General features: G+C 45.5%; 1 protein-coding gene across 2 annotated transcripts in view; it reads right to left on the reverse strand.

Moving 5' to 3' along the window:
• ADAMTS3 (ADAM metallopeptidase with thrombospondin type 1 motif 3) overlaps positions 1–27,710 on the reverse strand; it is a 63,387-nt gene that overhangs the window by 9,940 nt on the left and 25,737 nt on the right. For both annotated transcript variants that reach the window (XM_039701976.1, XM_039701975.1), the window contains 7 exons: positions 25,457–25,613; positions 4,683–4,882; positions 2,479–2,562; positions 2,220–2,376; positions 1,555–1,660; positions 1,021–1,164; positions 496–628 (listed from right to left, as the gene is read on the reverse strand). In XM_039701976.1, coding sequence (XP_039557910.1) covers positions 496–628; positions 1,021–1,164; positions 1,555–1,660; positions 2,220–2,376; positions 2,479–2,562; positions 4,683–4,882; positions 25,457–25,613 — 981 coding nt within the window. The remainder of the gene's footprint in view (positions 1–495; positions 629–1,020; positions 1,165–1,554; positions 1,661–2,219; positions 2,377–2,478; positions 2,563–4,682; positions 4,883–25,456; positions 25,614–27,710) is intronic.

A 27,710-nucleotide genomic window follows, 5' to 3' on the forward strand; every position in this document is an offset into this window, starting at 1 on the left:
ACCAAAGGCAGAACAGCAGATGGTTTATATTTTTTGGATAAGCAAATACTTTTGTATTTTGTTTATAATTTATTCGTATCTTTTGTTTTATTTATACTTTTTGGATTGGGATCCAACCCACTCCGTAGATTCCACCTCACACACCCCAATGAGCCTGGAATCTTCAGGGCAGTTCTTATTCCCTGCATCCCCCAGCCCTGGACTAGTGAAAAGAGGAAAGAAGACACTCAGAAATGGGGCAAAAATGAGGTTTTTCTTTCCTTTCCTTTCTTGGGATTGCTCTCATCCATCTGTGCAACATGAACCATGCTGCCACTCATTTTCCCATTATTCCACAGGACCCAGAGGACTGAGTTTCCCCCATAAATATCCCTCTCCTCTTTACAGATCCCTCTAAATCCTCCATTAACTTCTCTCCAATGATTGTGGCACTGCAGCTGTCCCATCAGGCCACAGCCCCTTGCTGTGTGCCTCTGCCTGGGTGTCTGGACGTACTGCTGTGCACATCCTGTAGCCCACGCCGAAGTCGAAACGGCACTGCTCATCCATGGAATAGTTGATGCCTGGCAGCTCAGGAAGCTTGGGCCAGTCATGCTCAAAGGGGTCGTCGAGAAGACAGTCATAAGAGCTATGGAAAGAGACACAGAAAAAAATACCATGAGAAGATGTACATTCCTAATTCCTGCCCCATCCCTGGAACTGTCCAAGCCCAGGTTGGGCAGGGCTTGCTTGGAGCAACGTGGTCCCTGTCCATGGTAGGGTTTTTGGAATGTGATGAGCTTTAAGGTCCCTTCCAACCCAAACCATCTGGGATTCTGTGACAATCTGAGGCCAATTCCAAATCCCGCTGGAGTTAGAGGGGTCTATCCATAGGCTTTTCATTCTGAGCAGATGGGCTAGGGACCAGCCCCGTGTGAAGACACAGCCTTCATGGGTCAGAGCTTTTCTGACAGAGATTTGAAGGGAAAGAGGGTCTGAAAAAGGAAGGATCAGAGCCTGGCTGCACCGGGGAGGCCTTACTGGATGTATCTCCTGAGCTCCTGGCCGCTGCAGCGGGACCAGTGGTAGCGGTGGAAGGCGGCCTGCACCAAGGGGGCCATGACACTGCCCATTGCCGTCTCGTCCCCACATCTGTTCCCTTGCCCATCGTGCTCCATGCCCAGCCTGTAACAAAGAACTCCCCTCAGAGCTACTGCAAAAACAACTGTAAGGAAAAAGCTATGGAAGAGGTACCAAATCTGACCCAGCAGCACAGGCGGTTGAAGAGAAGGCAGTGAAGGACACTCAAACCAGCTCCTGCCTCAACTGCCTGGACCTCCCTGTCTGGTTCCTTCCTGACCTTTCCCTCACCCCAGAGAAAACAAGTTCACCCTGCCTCTCCTTCTTTTTCTCCCCCACTTGTCTCTCCATTGCTTCAACCACTACTGCATTCCCAGGGGGTTGCAAATAAAACCAGGACAGCTTCCATTGAGCCATTAAATCCAACACCCTTGGAGCAAGCAGGAGGTGCAGGACAGCATTTTGGCATGATCTGATGGCCAAAGTGGTACTTACACGTGCCCAGTCTCATGAGCAACAACAAAGGCTGACGAAAACCCGTCCTCGTGGTTGAGGGTGCAGCTCCGGACCGGGTGGCACATGCCCGTCACAGGAGCATATCCTACAGAGAGACACCAGGGCTGAGTCTTGTGCTCAGCACATGGATTTTAAATGAGAACCCCCAGTAAAATTCCTCATGAAACGCTAACATTGCTTAAGGCCAGGGCAGCCTGCCTGGCTCCTCATCCTGACCAGTGCCTGCTCTGACACATCCCAAATTTTGGGAGTTCCTGCCCACTATCATTAGTTCCCTGAGACCAAAGGATGGATGCAGGTGTTGGAGTGGCTGGGATGTCAATAAATGAAAATCCGTGGTGAAAGATGCAATAAAATAAAGGGGAGTGGAATGCCAAGTGCATTGAGGCTCCCAGTGATCCCTACACATACAGGAGTTTGAAGAGAGTTAAGAAGTATTTATTTACAACTCTCAGATAGAAATTCAATCTGTGGTTGGATGTAAATGGCAAGGACCCATGGCAAGGTCTCCTTGCTTTTGAAAAAGCTTGCGGAATGAACAAGGCAGGGAGCTCACAATGCAATTCCCAATTTTTCCTCTTTTCTGGCAGACGCCAGCCAAGAAACACCGAGCCCAGAGCTCTGCTCCAGGTCAGCTGCATTACCTTGCATACCAGCGGGCCCAAAATCTTGCCTGGTTAAGAAGATGGCATGGTCGTGGTGCTCGGCGTGGCTGGGGTCCGACTTCTGCTGCTGATAGGCCCAGCGGCACACGTTCTCCAGGCTGCGCGAGGGGTTCCCCCTTTCGATTAGGCTGATGGACTGAGAGAGCCACACGTTACAGCAGCGCCTCCTGCAGCGGCCACTTCAGCACAGCTGGGATTTTCTGCCCAGGGGATGAGGGTGGAGGAGCGGCTCGCTCACCTTGGCGTAGCCCAACATGATCATTCGGACCAGCACGACGTTGATGTGGACTCCCAGGGACTCGTCGTGGTAAATTTCGTTCACCTGAGGAAAAAAAGGAGGAAAAATTTAAAAGAAAAAAAAAACCAACAAAACAACCCACTGATGGTACCAAGGGAACTTCCAAGGCCATGGAGATGTTTTTCAAGTGCTTGTACCACTACAGTCTCCAGAAGAGGATTCAAGTCTGAGATCATTTCTGCTCAGTGGAAAGTGTAGATTCACTTCCTGTCATCACATACCTCCTTCACATGGAATTTTGGGAAGCACATGTCAAGCCTCCTCTCATGTTTCATGGATCAGAGCTCAAAGAAAAGGAGACTGGGGGAAAGACTTCAAGTACAAACCCTGCAAATCACAGAATCCCAGACTGGTTTGGGCTGGAAGGCACCTTAAAGCTCATCTCATTCCACCCCTCTGCCATGGGCAGGAACGCCTTCCACTAGACCAGGCTGCTCCAAGCCTTGTCCAACCTGGCCTGGAGTACTTCCAGTGCTTCTTGTTTTGAAGAGTATTTTTTTTTTGGAGCAACTTATATTGCTGTCCTACTTTTTCAAGATCAGTTAGAATTCTGTGGTCATTTCTGTACTAAAAAGAGGCTTTGTGGAAGGGAAGTTAGAAAAACAGAATTATGCAGATGGGCCAAAAGTTGTCCTTCTTGAGGCCCTTCCCTGTGTCTGGGAAGGTGAGAAATGTCCTGGCACCAGCGTGTGAAACATCTGCAAGTCCTCAATGAAGCTCCTCATTCCCCTAAAAACAAAATAAATATTATATTATGGGCAACTGGTGAGAAATAAACACCCCTGTTCAGAGGCTGGTGGGTTTGAGCAGGAGTTAGAGGGTTGTTTTGTTTTTCAGTCAGGCTAAACAGAACTTCCCCTCAGGGAAAAAGGTCACTGGGAGCTGTCCAGAATGTGGGCCCTGGCAGTAGGATTTCAGCCCATGGTTTAAACCTGAAATCCCTCAGGCTGAGAGCAGTGTCAGCAGGGCAGTGGGACAGAGAATGAGCACAGAGCTCAGGCTGTCTGTCCTGTGAAGCAATCATCCCAAAGGTCAGGTATTCCTCTCTTATTTTCTTCCCATTTTTCCCAATGAAAGAGCATTGCTCCGACAAAGAGCTGGGCCAGGATAAGTGCTCACAACTTTCCTTGTGCCAATAGACAACATGGGAGTGTTCTGGACACAGGAATGACTTCTCTGGAGACGAAAAGGACCCGGGAGTTGACCTTAAGCTTCAAGTCTTCAAGATTTCCCCTAATCCCCATTTTATGCCGTTCTCTGGATGGCTCTGGGCAGCAGTGTCAGCTCGCTCTGCCTTTGGCCCCACAGCCGCTCCCAGCAGATGGAGCCGCAGGCGTGTGAAAAACATGGAAGTGGTCTGGGCCATGGACCAACCCTGCTGCTCACTGAAAAGGTTTCAAAACCAAAAGGACAATATTCTGCAATCATGTCTAATGGAGATTTAGTGTTGATGTTCCACGGCGTATGTGGGAAAAAGATGATTCTCTGAGTGATGTGCCAGAAAACAGCACATTGGTTGGGTTAAATTCATACAGGAATCATTTCTTTTCCTCTCAGATTCTAAGTTCTCAAATTTAGAAGCTCTGAAAAGCCAAGGAATCATTTAAAAATAATTCCAGGAATAAAAGAGTGTAAAACATATAAGAATCATTCCTACATCCATAAAATCATTATTAACGGGAATCATTATGGGAATAATTAGTCCCTCATCCTCATCCTTAAGAGACTGTTTTTATTTCCTGGAAAACCTTATGATGCCACAGTTTCTGAGACAGATCTACTGGTATTACCAGAAGGTCTGCTCTGTCAGAGAGCCACTGAAGGTTTAAAACCCCTTTTCCTCTAGATATTTATGCTTTGATCAGTTTTTCTCCAGAACTGTGTTGGGGAGAAGCTCAGAATTACCAGAAATGGATCAAGTTTACTTTTTTCCCTTACTATTTTTAACTATTTCCACATTATTAGAAATACCTGTGCATTTCCCTAGGAAGGAAACTACTGTGAAAAAGATTAATTAAAGGAACATATTAAAACCAGAAAACCTTCTCCAGCAGCAGTCAGAATGATCCCATTGCTGTTTTTCCCAAACCTGGTGCTGCTACAGGAGCTTCCACCAGCCATTCCAGCTCCCAGACGATACTCACGATGTTCATGAGGGTGAGGAGGTAGTTTTGGACGTGCTCTTTGCCATGGAATCGCACAACAGAGTCGTCCACGCCCAGCAGCACCTCGATGTTGTGGTCGTTGTCCCCCGCGTGGCGGCGGCGCCGCAGGGTCTCGTTCAGCTGCTGCTCAAGGTGCCCGTGCAGGGAAGCCAGTGCTCCGAGGCCAGCGAGGAGGGACTCTGCAAGGACAGTCTGCCATCAGTGGGGTCCTCATTCCTGGAACTGCTCAAGGACAGGCTGCATGGGGCTTAGAGGGACCTGGTCTAGTGGAAGGTGTCCCTGCCCCTGGCAGGGGGTTGGAAATGGGTGCTCTTTAAGGTCTCTTCCAACCAAATCCATTCTGTGATTCCACTATATGACCAATGGAATTCCAGTTCCATTTCAGAAAAGTCCTTGCCTGCAGAGTCTCCACTTCTCTGGAAAAAATACATCAGGAACCCTGAAGAAATTATTCTTCTGGTGTAGGGCTGGGAGAAATTACCAGAAAACCAATAAAAAAATTCATTCAACCACATGGGTCTGTAATTGATCATGGTTCTTACTCCACACAGAAAATCCAAGGCAGTAAAACAAAACATGCCCAGGGATTTTTGACAGGTAAAACCTCACAGCTGTAGGATACATGGCTCCTCCCAAATCCACATCAGTACTCCAACAATCTCTGAGCAATGAACATCAGTGAGGTGTTGTGGTGCACACACTGAGCTGCGTGCTATGGTTCCTGTATCCCTGCGAGTCAGGAGCACCTCTGTTCCCCCACTCTTCCCAAAAACATACTGGGGTCTCCCTGCTCTACAAAGCCAGCCAGAGCAACCAGCATGCAGTGGATGGAGAGCAGAGAACACTCCTGCTTTCCACTCATGCTGTATCAGGGCACTTTCCCCTAGGACAGCAAACTTCCAGCTCTTCTCCTCTGTGCTGGAATTCATGATTGCCAAGGCTGTAAGTCCACAAACCGGCCCTTCCTGTGTCTTCAGGCACTCTCAAGTATGCCAACCCCAGGACAGCACAACAGCGGGAAAATCATACACCCACTCCAATTCCAAAAACCACTCTAGCTGGCACAGCTGCCGAGCACAGCATCCAAGGGAAACCCAGCTGGAACACTGTCACATTGCGGTGCCCATGGTGCCAACTTCCCATAGCTTGCAGTGCCCAGCCCAAAAAACACCCTGTCACACGAGGGGTTTATCTGTTCTCTGGTCTGCTTTCCATAATGCAGCACTTCAATGACTTCAGAGCAAACAGCCAGGCTCAATCCCAGGTTACAGGCACTGCCCACTGCTGTTTCAGAGGATGCAGTCTGCACCTGTTGACATGTCCCCAAGTGCCACATCCACACAGCTTTTAAATCCCTCTAGGGATAGGAAATCCATTGCTGCCCTGCGCAGCATGTGACAGGGCTGGACAACCCTTTCTGTAAGAAATTTTCCCTAATGTCCACCCTGAACCTTTCCTGGCACATCTTGAGGCCATTTCCTCTTGTCTGATCACTTGTTACTTGGAAGAAAAATAACACATGGGGCAATGGTGGAGAAACACACAGAACCAGTCTGGCTGTTTGGGGATTTGAGCTAGACAGACTAATCCATCCTAATCTCATTCTGGAATTAGCTGGTTTGTTACCTCTTCCTGTTTTAATTTGCTAGTTGCCTGCACCATTTACATCCCAACCTTTCCTGTAGGAATAGATCAGCCCATGCTCTTGTGCCAAGAGAAATGGCTATTCTGGATTACAGCAGGTGTTTGTCCTACAGTGTGACTGTAAAATAATGGAACTACAGCTCTTTCCCTGCCATTAAATAAAACTGTGATCTGCCCAAATCTAATTTCATCAACACTGTTATCAACCAACTCTCCTAAACCCTCCTAAACCAGCCCTCCTGTGTACCTAAAGAGAACCCTCAGCATCACTCACATGGGAGATTCTTATAATCTTATTTTATATTGTAAAATACACGGGCTCAATTCTGTGCTAGTGATAGAAGCATTCCTTAAATATGTATGTATGTACACCTTCCTTCTATCTATCTATCTATGTATCTATCTATCTATCTATCTATCTATCTATCTATCTATCTATCTATCATGTTCCTCCCATAGGTTCACTAGCCCAATTGCCTAATTTAGCATTTTGCTGAATAGACAGCAAGGAAAAGTATCTCGGGGGGATCCACACCTTCACTAATTCAAAATGAAACTAATGAGAAACCAGTGTGGAACCCACTGAGATCAATCTAAGTCCCTTTCCAAAGAGTGTGTTAATGTACAAAATGTCCACAGGGACAGACGTGTTCTGCAGCTACTAAAAAGTTCCACTCTGCTATTCCCAAAGTAAGGAAACTAGGCCAGTCCATCTTGTCACCGCCTCCTGAGCCTTATTTTGAAGTGTGCCTTTTGAAAAACCAGCGAAGAAAAAAGAATCATTTAGTTCAAATGCACATTCCAAACAGTTCCAGCGTAATTCCCAGCGATTTCCACACAAACTGTGTACATGCAACATTTCTGTGGCACTGCCTGGTTGTGAGGGATCAGCAACAGAAACCACCCAGGTCGTCAGGGCGCAGATACGATGACAGGATGTTCTCATTAGGTTCTGGGATGTGCTGCATCTCGTGTGCTTTGATTTATTAGGTCCTTAAAAAACAAAACCCTGGCAAGTTACACATTCTCCCTTATCTTTTCTTGAAGAATTGCCTGAAATTGCCTTTTACTCCAGAAGCGCCAAATGACTTTCTACCACTACCACAACACTTTTGTGGCATGAAAAGAATGTGCCCTGTCCTATGGTCCCTGTCCCAAACTCCCTTCCCATGTGGAGCACTGACATTGGGACCTGCCATCTTGACTCCACAATTTGGATCCTTAATGCTGTCACTGTCTCTGTAGGAGAGTTTGTTGTTTGCTTAACAGCTGCCAAAACTTCTGCTTGTTTGTTTTTGGGGGATGAGGGAAGAGCCTGTCTCTGCAGCAACCCCAATTGAGCCAGCTGGCCATAAAAATACACAGCTTTACTTGATGTTTCCCTGTATGTTCAAGGCAATATCCATGAAGTGCTTCCAGAAGCCCCTGCAGAGTGTCTCTCTGGGATATTTCACAATAAATAAATATTATCTATGAACTTTTGATAACACAAAGCAAGCCAGCTCCGCTGCTGCAGAAACACAGTGCAGTTACACAAAAGAGAACCTTGGATTTAACATTTCCCTCAGGGCAGGTGGAAGAAACCACTTGGGCACTAACAAAAACCAAACCAGAAAAACTCAGAGCAGCCCGCACGTCAGAGTCAGGTTACAAAAACCCTTCTGACGATTGGGTCTGACTGTTCACCCATCACCTGGATGTGCTCCACCACATGAGGATGGAAGTGTTGCTGCACCTGAGAGACTTGGGATGTGGCACAGAAGGTTTGGTGCTGGTGTCACCTCTCGTAAAGGTGTCTCGGTGCCAGAGGAGGTGTTAGCAGGAAAGACACTAAAGCATTTCCTAATGGAAATAAAAATGCCAGCAACCAAGTTCAGACACAGCTCCACTTTCAGAAAGTTTCACCACACTAAGGAATGAAGGAAAGGGAGAGAAGCTGTTCTTGTGACTTCACACACAGACCTCCTGAGATGACTAAGCTTGAAGAATTACCTCTGTTTATGTTCTCTTCCAGTGGGACCTTTGGAGTGACAGTGACTGGCAGAATGACAAACAAACAGGGATTAAAGGAAGGGCTGAATCCCCAGGCTGCAGGATTAGTCACAAAATGCATGAACTCCATGGGCCACAAACACAGACCCCATCCTACTTTGTTCTTACACTTAAAAGAGCAAAGGAAACATTCTGGAGTGCCGACTGCCTCCATGAAATATGTGCTTCTCTGGTACCTGAGCAGTTCCAGCTGCAGGGTGATTCTGGGAAGGATGGAAGATTTCCTGCACTATATTCTTTGTGCTGACATCAGGAGAAGCTCTTCCTTTCCACGCACCATCAGCAAAACCAGCTCCTAGCCCTCATTTGCACCAGGGCTCGATGCCAGCCGCACACTCGGGGAGCCACGTAGAAATGCATAATCCTCTGTGTATTTGAATTATGTTTAGAGCCAACTCAGGATAAACTTTTCCAATAGAAAAGGCTGGAATTTTACCCTGTAATTTTCTTGTCATCACTTCCCTCCCTGGCATGAAGCTTTCTAGGACTGCAGGTTATCCTTACCTGGCAGCGAACACACAGAGAACAAAGCCAGAACTGAAGGAAACTATAATTAACCAGGCCCGAATTTAGGTCAACTATTAACTGTTCTTTTTCCATCCCATGACCAGAAACAAACAGCAAAGAGGAATGCCAGCCAGTTCCAGAGCTCCTAGTGCTGGAGGACACGCCTGACACACTCCCTGGACAGCCTGCAGCAGCTCTGCACTCACCTGATTTGTGGTGAAGGGGCTTTGGGATCTGTGGAAGTTTAGTAGGGATGGAACTGTCGCTATGAGGCTCTAACACACAATCAGAAGAAGAGGAATAAAGCTCAGGATCAAACTGAGCTTGTTTGGAATTAGAGATATTACCCTCACAGCTCCATGCTGGCTTAACATGGCCTTGGGTCTTGCCCGGCCTTGCCCTGGCTCATCTGCTCTGCACCTTATTTTTAGCTGGGCTTTAGCCCTAACAGCCAACTTAGCCAATAGCTAGTTATCCTGGAACTGCAAACCATGGCTCCTGGAATTCCTGCTTTCCTAGTAGCAAGACATCCCCTCATTGCTCTTTTCTTTAATTATTTGTCTCTCTCTATATACATAGCAAGGATTTCATCATAATGTTATTTGGGAGGTACAGGTGATTTTGTGGTTAGTTTTGTTTGTGGAATTTTTTTTAGAACAGGTTAAAAATATATATTTACTACATGTCATTATTCAAAAAACTTAATTATGGGTAGGGCTGGAGTCTGGCTTTGACCCTGAATTTGGAAGTATGAAAATGTATTAAAAACAGTCTCTTGACAATTCCAGGTCTTTTACCAAGACATTATTACAAGGTGTCATTCTTCCTTCAGTTTAGCAACTTACACATGTAGCTCAGAGACTTTAATAGTAATAAACTGAATTTTTCTACTTTAATCCCTGGAGAACCTTCTGTTGGGTAAAGGCCAGGATTTTTTTGGACATGTGAGGAAGACTTAGAGCGTTTCAGTCTGGCATTTTAGGAGACCTGAGCTACACCTGCTGCTGGTGCTTACAGACAAACAGAGGACATGTGGAAGCCTGTGGCTCACATATCAAACACAATAAACCATGCAAAACCATCCCTTTTTCACCTTACACCACACCAAGTTCTTCAATTCAATATCAGTGGTGCCCTTTAAACACAGCTGCGATAAAAGGTGAAAAATAAAAAGGAACTAAAGTCCCAATTTGCAAAATCATCACCTGTATCAATGTCAAAAGTAGGGAAAGAGTATCTGTAGAGGCTCTGAAATTTGGTTTGCAGATGAGAAAAAGTAAGTCAGCAACAATGAGCAGCCTGGCCCACTGCTGAGGTGCACACCTGGGCTACTGGGGTGCTGGAACCAAACCCAGCTTGGGTATGGGAGGGCTTGATTTTACAGCTCAGAGTGGCCAGGCTTTACTCCCAAAGTTTCCAGCTCTTAAGAGCATCAAATCCATGACTTTTCAGTCAGACTCTTGCCCAGGAACTCGAGAGAGCTCTGCACTGACAACCTTAAAAGCACTCGTGCCTTCATGTACCGTTACATCAACCCAAAAATAATTTTTACTTCACAAAGGAGCACCCTTAAAGCATCCTTGGACTCCTAACGGGAATAATGCACTGTAAAAGGATACAGCAATCCAGAAAGGGGGATACCCATTACATTCTGAAAGCACAGGTTGCATTCATAATTTATCTGCTAATTCAGAACTTACTGGAAGAAAAAATGCTGGATGGCCTGAGCTGTCTGCATTTTTGGGCAGCTTTCCTGAGATCCCAACAGGCTTCACAGGAAACTCCAGGGTCTAAACTCTTTAAGCAGGTATTTTCAGCACCAGAACACTACTGTGAGCTTCCAATGCTCGAGGAAGTTGCTTTGGCAGAGATGCTGTCCCCTCAGTGCTCATGAACAAAGTCATTCTAGCAAGGCCTTAAAATTCTCTCACTCCTTACTCCTTGGCATCTGACCCAGCTTCTGCCAGCTGTCTGAAAGCACAGCAGGAGTCAAGCTTCCTATTTGACAGACCCATGGAATGATTTGGGTTGGAAGGGAGCTTGAAGCCCACCTCCTTCCACCTCCTGGCCACGAGCAGGAACATCTTCTACTAGACCAGGTTGCTCCAAGCCCCATCCAGCCTGGCTTGGACACTTCCAGGGATGGGGCAGCCACAGCTTCCAGGGAAAAGACAGTAAGTGAATTTTCAGCGGCAGAGACTGGGGCAAATGGGAGCTGTTTCCACAGTGAGGGCACTAACTACTCCGTGGGTTGCTCATTTCTTTGGGATAAAGGGAAAGCTGTGTTTACACCCAGCTGCTTGTTTTTAAAAGCTGTGTAAGGAATGTGTTCCTAAACACGTGGGACCTTTTACTGCCACAGGAACCATGCAAGAGGACACAGCCCGGCTGGTGATCCTCTGCAGGCCCAGCTATAGCCTTTTGCAAGGGCTCAGCAAGCAGCCCACTGCCCACTGTCAACAGCAATTACCCTCTGCTCACCACTTGATCTGCCCTAAGCCTCTAGAAGTCAGCAAAGCCTGCTACACTGTCCAGACACAACAGCGGGACGGAGCCCGGCTCCCTCCGAAGGGGATTATTCGTAGCAGGGAGCTGTCCTTGCTCGCACAGCACACCCACACCATCCTCCCCAGCCCCTGGGAATGAGGGGTGGAGCTTGACACTGCTGAGGAAGGACTTGTACAAGCCACCAATGCACAGTGGAATACTTCACCTAAATATCCTAAATGTGTATGCTGGACCAGTCCCACAAACGATGCAAAATCCCCGCGTCGGAGGCCTGCTGCTCTGATCCACGCCAAGGGGAAGGTTCTCCCATCATGATCCATGCAAGGGGAAATCTCTGCAAAGAATCTTTGCCCTTTTCCAGGACAGACCTGCCTTCTCCTGCCTGTGGAGAAGCCAAAGAGCTTGTGACTGCAAAACAACTGCTGGAGAGCAGAGCCACGAGCAGCTGAGGCAGCTGAGCTTTTCCATTCCAGTGATGACCAGCAGTGAAAACACATTGTAAAAATCCAAGGGGAGAACGCCAGTGGGGACAAGGTGGGGCACAGCAACACCTTTTTTGCTACTACAAAAATGCTGAAGGACACTGTGGTGGCAACAGTGGAAAAAGCAAAGAGGTGCTTTAACTGTTTCTTCCTATAAATGGAAGAGACACGAACACGCTTCTCACTGACTTGCTTCAAGTTCTCCTGAATCTCTGAGAGACAGAAGAGACCACTACCACAACAAATTAGGGACCAGTTCACACTGGGATCTGGGTCCTGCCTGCTGCCTTGGCAGCTCTCCCCTGGCCTGTCTGTGATGGAGATTCAGAATCTGGATAATCCATCCAGAGGTCACTGGCTGGAGTGAACATGTGATCTGTTACAATAAAACAGCATCATAGAATTGTTAAGGTTGGAAAGGACCTTTAAGAGTCTCAAGTCCAACCACCTGACGTCTAAAAAGGCCAAATGAGAAATGGAGGAGGGAAGAGAAGTTTTGCACATAAAGAAATCAAAGGAGATTTCTGAATTTAGTGGGCCTTGAGCCACTTCTTTCCCCATCTCACAGAAGGCTCACATAAGACAGGACAGAAAGAACAGCTGGGCCTGGTTCCATTCCAAACTGAATGAACCTCTTGATGGGTATAGAAGGCAAAATTTTTCTTCAACACTGAGTGTGATTCCCTCGCACGGCCACCAGCACAGGAGGAAACCAAGGATGTAAACACCACAGGCAAGACTCAGCTATCCCATGGCTTCTGGCGACACCAATGGCTAAAGGAGACAGGAGAATAGAACTCACAGTCGTCACTCACATAAAAAGAATAACTGAGTGTGTAAAACTGGGGAAAAAAGTGGGAAAATATTCCTGCAGCCCATATTACCGAGACAAAGAGAACTTCAAATGCCTTGCCAGTGGCTGAATTAATGATTATGAAATAATATTTTTTGGAGGAATAAAAAATACATTAAGTGAGCGATCATAAACATATTCCAGCTAGCTGTGCTGGGTCAATAAATTCTGATTATTTGTTGAAAAATAATATTCAGTGACACACAGGCAGATTATGTGAAATCACAGAAAGTCAGTCAAAGCCTCTGCTGTCTCCCAGTTAAGCATTTTCTGGAAGGGCTGAGAGGGAGGAAACCAGTCCTGAAGTAAAAGCCAGCTCTCAATTCTCACAATTCCTTAGGGAGCAGAACCTCATCTACCCACAGCTCTGTCTATAATTACACGGATAAGTGTGATACACTTAGAAAAACCACACCGCCTGACATTAGACATACTGACATCACACTATTTTTAGGGAAAAAAGCCCAGCAAACAGGCAGCTTAGGAGGGTTGATTTTCACTGTCACACCACAGAATTGGTTTGCAAACAAGAGGGTCCCATCCACACTTTCCTGTGGCCATTCTTTGGGGGGAAGAGTTTTCTGCAAGGCCCAAAGGCCGGCCCTCAGAAACCGACACAGATTTTTTTCATTATGGATCCACCCCCCTTTATACTTTCCTTTTTTCATATAGACTCTTACACAATGAAGCACTTTTTTCCCTTTCCACCTCACCAAATTCCTACGAGTGTGCCAGCCTCGCCTGCACCTCGCACAGATGTGTTATGAATCTAACTCGCGCTGTTTCCACACAGGATATTTTGATCATTCCCCTCTCCTTTTCCCCATCCCGATCCCGTCCAAAATAACAGAGAGTCATAATCATAAATTCTCCTGTTCTGACCTGAAAGACCATTCTTTCAAGGACTATTTCTCTTGAAAAAGCTGTGACTAAGGAGAAGGACTTTTTCGGCAAGGTTCAACCCTGCAGTCCACCATTGGAGGTGAGATCTGCTGCAAGCATCTTCCATAGGGAATTAGTACTTCTATCCAGAACCCACCTTCTCCCTCCTGACACTCGAGAACACTCAGACAAAACATAAATTTCCAACTCTCACATACAAATTAATTCAAATTAATTGGAAGGTTATTGCTGGAACCTCATCACAAGGTGTTGAGTATCCAAAATGCCATTTATTTGTGGAATGACGCTTGACCAAGCGTTTCATGCCCCTTCAGTAGCACTCTCTCAATGAAGCTGCTCCTCAAATCCAAGGAATTTTCCTGTCAGAGAAGAGCTGCCAACTTTCCCTCTTTGGCGAGCAGGGTTCCATTCTTGCACCTCTCTCCATTTCCTGCACAGTGTTGCTTTAATGAGCCCTCCAGTCTGGTGGAAAGCTAACAGAGACAGCGAGAAAAAGCATAATAATAAAAAGGAGAAGAACCTGAGAGGGGAGAAGATTTAGGAAGAATTTTCCACTGAATATACAGTGAGTCTGACTAGAAATACGACAAAAAGGAGACAGTTCTCCTCTGCAAAAGGAGGCAAAACAGCCCAAGTGTTCAGTTTAGACACATAAAAGGACCTCTTAAGCTAAGGAATAAATTTAATGACTTAGAACTACAAAGAAGAAATGCTTAGTCAAATATTGTGTTGATGAAAATGCAGCAAGAAAGGTTCCAATTTTCAATCCTGTCATCCAAAAATGCAGAGCCTTCATCTGGGATTGAACCCCTAACTAACACAAAGGCGAGCTTAGCCCGGCTCTGGATCCCAGTTTGAGAGTGTGGCCGCAGGGGCTGAACTGCCAAAGGAGGAAAGCAGTGGGAATGATGTGAGAGTGGCAGTCCAAGGTGAGAGAAAGGCTGTTCAAAATTAGGAGACGACAGAATGAACTAATGTAGCAGAAGAGTCTAAGTGGCACAACAGCAAATAATACCAATTTTAAAAGTGTATCCAAGCGTTAGTCACGGATAATAAGCCTCTCTTTCTCTCCACATGGAATTTCAGCCATTTCTCAAAATTCCACTGGCATAAATATAAAGGAAAAGCTCCAACTATAAACTGTCACTGAATGCTGTTGAACTCGGGCTCCTGCTTTTTTTTCCATGAATGCACTGTAAGTCAGCATTCCAAGAGCAACAAATGTCTCCAAGCCCAAGCTATTTCCCAACAGTCCATGGACCATGAGAGTGTCCAAGATAACAGGGAAAATATGCACAAGGCCATTCTACCCAGATACCACTCTACAGAGGAAGGGGCTGTCCCAAAAGCCCAGGCTGATCTGCACAAAGGGGGTCTTGGGTCGGGACAACAAGCAGCTTCAAAAACCCAGCTGAGCACAAAGATCACCATACTGCTGACCTGAAAATCCTGAGAAAACAAACAACATCCGAGCCATTAGCGAGACAGAGTATCTGCTTGGGACCTGGGAAGTTTGATTTGGATAGAAGCTCTGCCACTGTGGAACAGCCACTTCCAACCTACGGGCATCAACCTACCCACTTCTAGTTGGGGTAGTAGCCTGCAGTGTCTTTGAATATCCCACTCCAGCCGTAAATGTCGTTGTCACCCCAAATAAGCCTTCACAGAAGATGCTGAAAGCAGCTTATTATGTCCCAAGTACCTAAAAGGTTTCACAGATGCTCTTGGTTGTCCAGTTCTGTTCTTCCACAGAAAAGCACCTGAGGGAACTCATTGTCCAGCAGCACAGCTTTCCAGTTTCTCCCTGTCTTTCCAGCTTTTGCCTCAGCTTCCCTGGCATTGCAGACACAATCTTATCTTTAACCTGTGCCACTGCCTCACCGCTCTCATTGGAAACCTGTACAGGAACTGCCAATTATGGAGCTATGTGGAGATACTGGCAGCTGGGACACCTGCACACTGTGCCATCACCTGTGAGGCTCAGAAAAGGGATGGGAAATTCCATGGAGGGAGTTCTCTCTCTTTAAAGAAATTTAAAGTCTAGTTTCTTAAGGCTTTAAGAACACAGACGGGGCAGCTGGAGGCAGAGGACTCTGCACTTCCTCGGAGCCTTACAGCTGATGAACAGCTGTGAGTCAACCTGCATGGCAAAGGCTCAAGGATGCAAGTGCTCAGCTGTAAATCCTACAGACACACACAAAATGACCTGCAGGAGACATCGCTGCCTTTTCCCCAGAGCCTCCTCCCTCAAATGCCACAGGCTTCTTTACATGGGAACAAACATCCCATATAACGTGGTATTAGAGGGGCTGATCAAGAAACAGGCATTTGGGGTTTAGTGCCTGTTGAATTTCTGTCACTGTAAGTGAGCCTGGAGATGGAAAGGGAACACATCTGTTCACTGCAGTGCTGCCGAGACGTTCCTAACAACGAGGCACATGTTTCCAAATGGAAGTGGATGGGATGCCCAGATGGCTTTCATTGTCCCATTTTTCCAAGCAGCCTGACAAACTTCAGATGTAAAAAAATAAATATGAATGATGACTCTGTCTCGCCAGCAAAAAAAAAAAAAAAAAGGAGCATGTTTGACAAAGAGCAAACGAAGCAGATCTGAGGAGGTCAGAACTTTATCAGCCTTCCTCCAATTAAACCAAGTGCCTAATTAACCCTCACAACATGGCACAGTGCTGCGTGAGCCCTCAAAGAACAGAAAATTTTAATTGATTCATCTCCCCTTGTGTTCCCTATTGAAGAGTACTGTTAACTAAAGGAAGACTGATTTTTACTTCTAGTAGTAAATGTTCTCGGCATCAGAAACTTGGAAGCTTGAAGTGCTGGAAGTAATGAAACTATATTGTTACTTATTCTTGGCAGGGAAAACTCTGATTAAGAAAAGGGGCTTGAAATAAATCAAGAATCAACCCTGTAAAAGCAAATTGAGAAATACCATTAAACTAACAAAGCAGAGACTCAAATGCATCTGCTTGCAAATTCACCTCTGATCAGGAATAAATAGACCATGGAGTTGGCTATGGAAGAACCTGACCAGAACCTAGGGATAAGGCAGTGCATTTTCAAAGGCTGCTTAGGACAAACTACTTAAAACAGATTAAAAATTAATTACATGGTTTCTGGATACTCACTGCCTGTTGGTTAGAACTGAACATTCAAAAAGTAAATAAACAAGGTAGTAAATTATTTTATGAACTGGATTTTTATTGCTATCACAGATCTATGGAATACAGGGTTTTTGCTAAAAATCAACAAAACTTATGATGCTACTAGCTACATGATCTGTGATGATACCAATTAGAGTTTCCTCATAAGCCACAGAGTATAATGAGTTACCCTTTCACTCTGAGGTACCTCTCAGGAGTTTTCAAAACAGGTTTTGCCACAGATCAAATGAAAGCAAGGGATATACTTGGAATTGCTCTGAGTCTAGAAGCACCAGCTGAATTTTTCCTGTGATGGAAAAAAACATTATTTTTAAGCAGAGTTTGAGATATTTGCTCCATGTCATGAGGAAACATGGAAGATCAGAACTCAGTTTCACTGTGAGTTGGCCCTGAGCTTCCTTTCTGCCCTGAGCAAGGGGAAAAAACCCCACAAAGAGTCTTCGTCATCAAATCACAGGTACTCAAAGGCAAACTAAAATCTACATGCAGAAACAAAAGAGGAAAAAGACACTAATTTGTAGCTAGCTCCTAATTAGCTCTCTAACTTGGTTAGCAAGTCCAAGACCTAAGTGAAAAGTAAATCAATCACTATTTGGCAGAGCAGTCTGCAGTCACCCCCAGTGATTCTGCTCAAGCTATGTTTATAGCTCCTAAAAAACATCCTCAGCAGCTTCTTCTCTTCTCCTGGGTTACAGACACCTTCCACTATCCCAGGCTGCTCCAAGCCCCATCCAGCTGGCCTTGGACACTTGCAGGGATGGGTCTGCCACAGCTGCTCTGGACATCCCATGCCAGGGCCTCAGCAGCCCCAGGGGGAGAATTTCCTCCCAGTGTCCCACCTAACCCTGCCCTCTGGCAGGGTGCAGCTGGCCCATGCTGCACACTGCAGAAATCCCCTCAAACTTTCACTCTCTGCTTGCATGGACCTTGTCAAACCTCAGGATACCACTCCACAGCACTTGGACACAGTGCAGAAGAGCCTGGACAGGAGGGAACAGGGTATACACTAAACTAGTAAATGATTACAGCAGTAACTTTGCTGTAATAAATGAAGGAAAAGGAGGAAACACATCCAAACCCTTCAGGCCCACAGGTTATTTTGATGCTCAAGGACAACCACAGACCCATCACTGCCTCTCCCACCAATTTGACTTCTGTAAATAATGAACAGAGTTACTACTACCTCTTACTGTAATACCTCTAACAGATTTATTGTCAAAGAGAGAAAAGCACAACTACTGTTCCTCCTGGAAATTGTGACCTTATGTTCTCTGGAGCTATTAGTGAGGACAAGTGGAAAGCAGAGCAGAGCTCTCCATTAAGAAAGCACAAAGCTCCTTGGATGGCCTTGCATCACCTGTTACTGTTTTCATCAGGCTAAAAAAGCTCAGTTTACGCAGTGTTTAACCCTGTTGCAGTTGCAAATTCATTATCTGAAAGATTTTAGGTATTATTAGGATTTTGCACAAGATGATCTGTGCATTTGGAAGATTTTATTCTAATTTGCACTATCCAAATAGTGGTACTGATTTATTATTTGATGTCTCTAGGATTACAGAACCCAGTTATTTGGCCAACAAATTGCTATCCAAACTCTGTGATCCAGATTTTGCATTTATGGCTACAGGATAGTAATTTCACACAAAAAGACAGCACTTGCTAATCAAGTGTGCACTTCCACACACACTCACAACCCACCACTCCTGTCCTCCATGGAGGATGCCAGTGTCTGAATCCAGACTTCTCCAATATCTAGGCCCACTGCTAGGCATCCTTTGCAGAAATATGGCAGAAGAAGGAAGATCCCACCCTTTCCAGCCACCTAATGGACCCAGCCTGTTGCCAGGATCAATGGGAAGGACAAAGCTATTCCCTGCAGGCATGTCACTGGCTGCTGGGAGGCAGCAGCCTGCTTGTTACCTGGGTGGAGAGCTAAAATACCAAAGGAGACACAAGGGCATGCCTCCTATGGATAGGTCCTCAAACCTTTCCAGGGAATGCTTAGAAAAAGCCCTGCCAATAATGCTGCAAAGGAAGACACAGCAACGCAATGCTTCCCTTGGCTACTCCTGAAGTACAAGCCACCTAAGCTCTTCATCCCTCCCTGGGTTTGCTTCCCAAACCACATGGTATTTGGAGGAATCCAAGACAGAGTTCCCACAGGTCAGCCTCTCCCCGTCACCAAGCATGAGAAGTCAGCTTTTCTGAGACATCAGTTCCCTCCTTTCCAACTCTTAACTGCAGACTCAGACTTGTGTGACTTTTAATAACCTCCAGAACCCTAATTAGCTGGCTGATCCTGTCCCATGTTATTGGAATACTCCAAACAATGATTAGACAAGGTATTCTGGAAAAAAAAAACAACAAAAAACCAAACAACAACCCTGTTTTCTTAGCAAACAACAGCTGGATCATGCTGTTACTCTGCAGTGTTTTACTATTGCACTTTGGAAAGATTTATGCACTTGTGTAACCCAGAAATGGATCTGAAGAAACTCAGTCCACTGGGAGCAACGTGAAGTATGAGGCTGATGTTCTCATGTTAGTCAGTTCCTGTCAGCTCCAGCTGCCCTGCTCTGTGTCACCCCACACACGACAAACCAGAGAAGTGTATTTATCATCTACACCACGTTTGGAAGGGACAGAGGCAAGGATGATAGTGAGCTCTGGGACATCTTGGTGTAAAACATGGTGCACAGCATGAATTAGTCCACAGGAACCCCACATGGACCCCACCAAAACAGGACATGGCATCCAAACTGCTCCTTCAAAACACACCAGATGCATTTTCCTTCTCTGTCATAAACCATGGATGCCAACATCTCATCCAGGTATGTTCAAAGATAGAAATGAATTAAATTGCCCTCAGCTTGGATTCTGAAGCTGTTTGTAGGATCTTACTATGAATTTATTGAGCATCAAACCCATTAAAAACCAGGTGTCTCACAGTGGGGAAAAATGCTAAAACTGCAGAAAATTCAGGAGGCGAAAGTCCAGCAAGAGTCTTACAGCATGGAAATTACTCTTTTATGCTATCACACGAACTGCTGTGTTTTAGTTCATTTTCCCACCAAAAGCCTGTTGTAGAACACAGACTGATGAAACAAGGCTCTCTGCTCCCAGTGAGTCTCTCAGTGCTCTCATTTCGGTCCTAAATTTGCAGGACGTGCATGTGAAACACATGAACAAGCCTCAGCCCCCACAAGCCGTGGGAGGCTTCATTTCCTCTGGTTCCTGACCTCTAATTCACATAAACTCCCCCTGATAAGGCAGCTCCTCTGACTCTCATTCCCATATTCTCAGAGAGTGCCATCCTGGTACGTATGTGCTGGTCCATAAAAAGCACTTTGAACCATCTCATGTGCACCTTTCTGATCCAAGTCAGCGGTGGAGATGAGCCACTTCACACCCAAGCCAGGGTCCTCAGTCCCACATGGGCCACCCAAGGGTGATCCATGTCTCTCCCAGGTTACTTTGAGAATGTCATCTATAAACCAAACAGGCTCCTTCACACAGGACCAGCTGCTTACACAATATTTAAAACCCTCTCCTCTCTGTCAGCACCACTGTTTATTGAAAGTCTTCTTCTTCCTTTGCAATTTGGGGGCACAGGGAGTTTTTGCTGGAAAACGGTAGGAGCCTTGGAATGGCTGCAAGCTGAATGTACTGACCTGTCTCCATTTTTTCAATTTTCCCTTCATACAGATTTTTCTGTGTGTTTTACTACTCTGGCGCTGGGTGCCTGAAGTTGGAATGAAGCCTTTATTCTTGGTTTTATTTAAAAATTATTTTCCTTTGTTATTGCCAAGAGTAGAAGACGACTTAAGCAGATGGATGTTCCTGCTCTCATGATCAGGCACAACCTCCCCGACACAGACAGTGCACATCAGTCACTTCACAGCACCTTCTGATCCACTCCTGCTCAGGCTTTTCTTTCTTAAACACAAAATTGTAAGCTTTTCCTCACTATAAAGTCTGTGTTTCCCTTTGCTTCCTGTACATCCATCACCAATGCTCCTTTTCTTTTATACCATACTGTGCTCTTCCTGTTCTATTTGATTACCTTTTCCTTAAGCAAATTTTTACCTGAAAAAAAATTAAGAAAAAAACCAACCCAACAAACTGTATTCAGTGAGGAACTTCAGAGAATCCACTTCAGTTTCCATGTAAGAGAAGAAGGCTAAATTAAAAGCAAAAGCTCCAGAAGTGCTGGACAAAGAACACAATGTCCTTAGACAATGCAGGTTATTGCTATCAATACAAGTTATTGGTGGCCCTCTCTTGGGGGACTACCAGAGAGAGACTTTTGGCCAGATATTTGGGAGAAATTGTTCCCTCTGAGGGTTGTGAGGCCCTGGCAGGGGCTGCCTAAAGAAGCTGCCTCATCTGTGGAAGTGTCCAAGGCCAGGTTGGATGAGCCTTGAAGCAGGCTGGGATAGAGGAAGGTGTCCCTGTCCATGGCAAGGGGTGGAGCAAGATGATCCTTAAGGTCCCTTCCAACCAAGACCACACTGGGATTCTGTGTTTATATAAAAATGTCCATACTGAACAGAGGATGTTACACAACACGCTGTAATGAGTCTACACAGAAATAATTTCCATCTTCCCCATTGTTCTGATGCACAAACTTGTGTGGAGGGCTCTGCAGCATCAAAAATATCCTCCACCAGAACACAGGTCATGAGAAATTCTGCTGAGAAAGAGCTCAAACACCCTCTGACACGACAGTGTGCCTGAGAACCACTCACGTGCCTGGGGAAGTGCACAGGGAGCTCTCCCAAGCAGGCAATAGTCTTCCCACTCTTCTACCTTCTATTCCAGGGTTTCATTCCCAGGCAACCAGGAGTAATTCCCAAATAATTTCTTCCTCCTACATGTTTCCCACCTGGGACAAAGACACTCGACGCCAGCGCCATGGCAACCCCATCAGACACACAGGCACTTTGGTTCTTCGGGGAAAATGAAAATTCTGAAAGGAAGCTGGGAGATAAAGGCTCCTACTCCTTGTTTCCCACTGTTAGGAAGTAATTACAAAAATACTTTCATCTCAAGTGCTTGCAGGGTGAATAGGTTGCCATTTAAAAAATACTATGGTGTGAAGAGGAGGATAAAAGAGGAAAGCTGCGAGTACATTACCACGCTGTGTTACCACTAAGCTCAGGGCTGGGTGTCATCATTCCACCATACAGAAGTGCACAGAAAAAATGATAAAGGAACAAACAGGAGGAAAGATAAACTGAATACTCAGTTATCAGCTCAAGCAGCATATGATCCAAACCCTGCCTCATCATCCCACTGCTGTCAGTTGGAGTGTTCCCACTGACTCCATCAGACTTGGATCAGGCTTTTACGTTTCTGAAACAATAGCTTGGGTTTTATTTTACTACACTCCTGAGCCAAATTCAGTAGAACTTGCACAGAGGGCCTCCTAGGTGCAAATTTGATTGCAAATTCTACAGGTTCTTTGCCTGTTTCTGTTGTGTCTTAAGCACTTTCAAGGAATAAGATTAATGATCACACATTTCAGTGATGTTTCCCAGCTTATTAACAGGGAGCAGCTTCTTTTCATCCCACCCAGACAGAGGAATATCATTGTTATAGTTCTAAAACCTCCCAAACTCAGGCTTGTCCTGAGAGCATTTCCTTCCATTCCTGAGTAGAAAGCTGTTTTGGTGAGAAAATGGTAAGGATTTATTCAAAGCATGTTTTAACATGACAGTCTGATATACTGTTCTGTTCCTTTCAGCTCTGTCTGCACAGCTCATTCCCTCTCTGTCCCTCAGATCCTTCACCCCCAACATGGACACTTGGCCTTTGTTTCTTTTTGCCCTTAAGGATAAGCATTTTTTGATTTAAGAGACATTTTTGGGGAGTAACACAACATGAATGCTGACTACCTGCAGTTCTCAACCCAAATGAGAAGCGCAGATGTACAGTGTCTTTAGGATCAAGACTTAAATGACTGGGGAAGTGGAGCTTATAAATGTCATCCCAGGACAATCTGACATGGAAAAGCTGGCAGGAGACTGTCATGTGTATTTCCACCCATGGAGACTTCTAGACACTGTCCTGCTCCCTGATATGATTCCCAGACCAGGCCTAACCAGGTGCTCATCCCAGATGAGCTTAAAAACAAATGTCCAGTGTCACATCCCACTGCACTGAAGTGTTTTTTCAATAGGTGGGATTTCCCATGGGAGGAAGAAGAGGAAGAGCTTCCTTTGTCCAGGGGAGCTACCCTGAGCCCAGCACTTGAAACCAGCAAACACCCGGTCCAATGGACACCAGAAGGACCAAGAAGGATTTTGGGTTAATGAAAATATTTTAACATTTAGTGGTCAAGCCCTACTGCTTCCCTGCACTGCCTCACCTAGCAAAAGGAAGATCAGATTCCAAGGAATACTGTCAAACAAGATACTTTGACTCAGCAGACAGATTACCCATGACATGCAAATAGTCAATCCTGCCAACAGCCTGTCAAAATATGGAAAATTATCCACATTTCCCTGATACCACTGAGTGGGAGCAGAGGCATTTTCTAAGCATAGAAGATATAAAACGATCTACAATTCCCTGGTATCAAAGCAAACCCCAAATATTCAGGTCCATTTATATGCAAGAGATCCTACTCACACCAAAATGACTGAAAAGACAGAGGTATAAAAAGGCAATAATTAATGAAGGAATCCTTCAAGGGCCTAAACTGGTTGTGTACACACACAAAGAAAAATTCTCCACAGGAATGGGGCAGGACTTCCAATCTGATTTCTTGAGTGTATCATGTAAGGCTTCTAAAGAAACCAGTCTCCTGATACAAAGCAAATTACGAAAACAATCCATGCAAGTTGCCACTGTCATTCCCCAAAGAGGCTGTCCAGAGCCATGGATACCATCAACAGAAATCAGCACAGGGTGCTGCTCCAGGGTGGGAAGGCTGAACCCATGCTATCCAGCAGCTTGAGGCATCCCAGTATCTTCCCCAGAACCCCACAAATTTCTGGTTCCCACTTAAGACAGCTCAGGCAAGCTTCATCAAAGGGACAGCCCTAAAGGAAATAGAGAAAAAAGTGGGTAGGTGTGCTGACTTCCATGAGAGCACCAGATAGCAACCAATCCATGCTCCTCAGCACTGTGATCACTGCTCAAACCTTGCCCTCAGGATGGCAGCTTTTCGACTTACAACTCCTACACTCATTCTGTCCAATAATTGCTCTGTTTGAGCAATGTCCAACCAATCCCCAAATGCTGTGAAATCCTTCAGGAATTCCAGATGGCCTGTCAGACTGCAAGCTCCTTCCACATAGCTAGAGCTGGAAGCCTCCCTCTCAGAAAAGTGACTTGTAGGGAAAACATGACACAGCGTGTCCCATGTCACTGCCGAGAAAGGCTGCCACACTGCTTCCAGTTCTGTGATGCCTGCATTGACAGCAACAATTTTAAGTATTTTTTATCTTAATGGCTGTTTTGTTGAGTCATCTGTTACTGAAAACTTGGACTTTTGTGTGTGCTGGCTGAGCTCCCAAAGCATAAGCAGGCTGTCTTGAGCCCAAGCTCGGTGTGGGGGAGCAAGGACAGAGAAGAAAGAGAAACGCTTTCATATGCAGCTCATACCAACCAGACAACTCAACCACTACAAATATTTCCTCAGGCTCCACAGGCTTGGGCACCTTGCTTTAACCTTCAGGAATCTTCAGGGAAAAGCCCTCCAAGACCAAGTTCAGCTATTCCCCCAGCACTGCCAAGGCTACCACTAACCCATGCCCCCAAGTGCCACACCTACATGACTTTTCAATGCCTCCAGGGATGGTGACTCCTCCACAGCCCTCAGCAGCCGGTGTCAGGGCTTGACAAGCCTTTCCATTAAGAAATCGTTCCTAATATCCAAGCTAAACGTGACCTGGTGCAATGTGAGTCTCTGTTCTCTTGATCTGTCACTTTTTACCTGGGAGACTGAATCCCACCTGGCTAGAACTTCCCTTCTGGGAGTTTTGACCTCCTTTCAGAGAAGGTCTCCTCTTTTCTAGGCTAAACCCATCCCAGATGCATGAGCTAAACTGGAATGGCCTTGTTGGGGTACCAAAAGCCAAGCACCTCTAGTTCTGCGCATTGTAAATACTTCTTTTTTTTCCCAAACCCTTCCAGTTTCAACAATATGTGAACACAACATAAACACAGTGAGAATGTGAGAAGCTGAATGATATTGAAATAAAGGCAGAGCACTGATGGGTGCAGAGCTGCTCTTTCATCCAGAGCCTCACAACCCTCAACCTTCAATGTGCAATGCCCTGGCTTATGAGGATTTGTGTAACATTAAAAAGACACACAAGCAAATGGATTAAACTACATGATAATTATTCTCAGACATGGTAATTATTCTCATGGACCAACCACATCATCTTCAAGGCAGAGGGGAATTCTTGGATGTGACAAAATATATCCGATCAACACAACTGCCTTCAGACCTTTCACAGCAACCAGCGGAAGGAGGAAAACAATAAAATTGGCACAATTTTGCCGTTACTGAGAAAGAAACAGGACCCAAACTTTAAACAGCAGTTGCACAGCCTCCTTCAAAAGCTCCCATTGGCTGGAGTCACCTGGAATAGATCCCATGGGGTACTGTACCTCCTGTGTGCACATCGGGGAGCACGTCGGTGGGATGCTGCGCTACCGCCGACCGCCTGTACACCATGTGGATTCTTCCCTTCTCCTCCTCCATCTGCTTGCCTCTTTCCAAAGGCTCAATGAAGTATTCATCCTCATCAGTTCTTATCATTCCAGCCTGGTAAGGAAGAGAGAAAACATGTCCATATGCCATTTTAGAGCCTAAAGATCCAGCCTGAGGCTCTAAAAACAACTACCAAGAGGAATGAAGCAGAAATCGCTTGCAATACTACTGTAACCCATACATTTCTTCCCCCCCCCAAAAAAAAAAATCACCAATAAAAAGAGCTTGAAGTTTTCCAAATGAATGGAGAAGAAGGGGCAGAAGCAGGCTATGCATTTCCAAGTGAATCTTCCCTGTAAACTGTAGTGCCAACCCAGTGCTTCCTTGCCCTCAGCCAGAGAGATGTCCAGGGAGGTGCTTGGAGCACATATTTTTCAAAACTCCCTTGGAGAAAATGCTGTGGTGGATTTTCAAGAAAGAAGTATGTAGTGGAAATTTATTTCTTTTTCCCACAAAAGCACATTGATGGAGCAATCCAGGAAAGCAGTCTCCAATCTTGGAATGCTATTAATTTTACTACTTTTTTCTTCTAAATTAATGGCATTCAAAATTTCCATCCACTGAAGGAGGCAGGTTGGAATCTGTGCTACTGTGGAGTTCTCCAGAGGCATCCTCAGGATTCTGTGAAAGAGGGAAGACAACAAGACCACCAAAATCCAAAAGCAGCCTTTGAGGCATAGTGGCTGGAATAAACCTGTCCTTAGCACCACCTGATGGTGGTCCTGATGTCAGGGAAGTGGATTAACCCCTTGGCTTTGCTACAGACTCACTTCTCCCAGGGGAGAATCCAGAAGAAACCTGCCCGAGGTCCCATCAGCATCTACCAGGTCCCCCAGTATCTGTAGCTGTCTAAATGAGCATTAATTCAGAGCATTAATTCCTTTCACCTCTGCAGTTTTTCCTGTCCCCCTCGATCCAGAAGAAATGGTGCAGAGTGAACCAAACCCCTTATATCCTTTACTGGACAATCCATAGAAGAAACAAAATCTGGAAAATACTTTTTTTTTTTTTCCAAAATGCAAAAGATGCAGACAAGCATAAGGGAATAAGAAACAATATAAAGCCTTGAGAAAATAACCTACAAGGGCAAGTTAAACTAAGGAATCAGTTCCTGAGCCAAAATCAACAGTATTTAAGGGGGAACATGACTCCCTATAAATATGCATGGGGTGTTCGTAGGGAAAGAGGAAAGAGCCCTTCATTCAGAGAGCACAACGGAGAGCTGTGAAGTGTCCATTAATGACCACATTTACCTTCAGTATTAAACATTATGGGTGGGATTTCCAAAAGTATTTTAGGAAGTCAAATGCCCCCCTTTCTAGCAGTTTGCAGTATGGGTGAGGCACTTAATTCCCAGGTGAGCTTTGGAAAGGCCACCCTCAAAATGTCAGGAAGTTTGCTCAGCAGTCACACTGATGGCCATTATCAAGTGCTTCTAAAACTGATCACCAGAGAGTAGGAAAGGATTTGGGTTGTTAAACCCATCCCACCACGCCATGGTCAACACCACGAGGCCAGAGGATGCTCTCACCTTCTGCTCCCAGGCTCCATGCCAACCTCTGCTGGTATCTGTATTGGGAACACTTAGTAAGACACAGAATCTCTCAGAAAGAAGAAAATGCTGTAAGTTATGTTTTTAAACTGTCCTTAATGCCTTTGTACAGCAAAGAAAGAGTTTTTCAAACACTGATGTGACACCCTGGGGAGCCGAGGCGTTAATTAGCAGCTATTTCTCCTAAACCAGCTCTGAACAGTGGGAGAACAGATCTGTAAAGCTGCTTTAAGCAAACCAGCAACACAATATGGGAATTCAAGATGCACAGAGCTTCCCTGCATCTCTCCACATGAAAACCTTCATTTGTATTACAGACATCCTCTCTCTGTCTCAGGATCTGCACATCCCTCTGTCATACACAGTAATCTGGAAACACCACGTGCTGGGTCTTCACAGGGAAGAGCTGAAATGAAACTTAATGTGATGTTAAGTTTCAATTTTTTAAGCTTATGTCTCCAAGGGGAGATATAAGCTTAAAAAATTAAAACTTAACATCATGTTCAAGGCTCTACATTCATCTCCAAACACAGCAGGCTGTCAATAAGTGGAAGCAGATTAATAAGCAGGTTGGAGCTTGCTCAGCAGCAGGAGGCTAC

This window comes from Passer montanus, unplaced genomic scaffold (assembly GCF_014805655.1).
Source record: "Passer montanus isolate IOZ18808 unplaced genomic scaffold, ASM1480565v1 scaffold150, whole genome shotgun sequence".
Taxonomy (NCBI): Eukaryota; Metazoa; Chordata; class Aves; order Passeriformes; family Passeridae; genus Passer; species Passer montanus.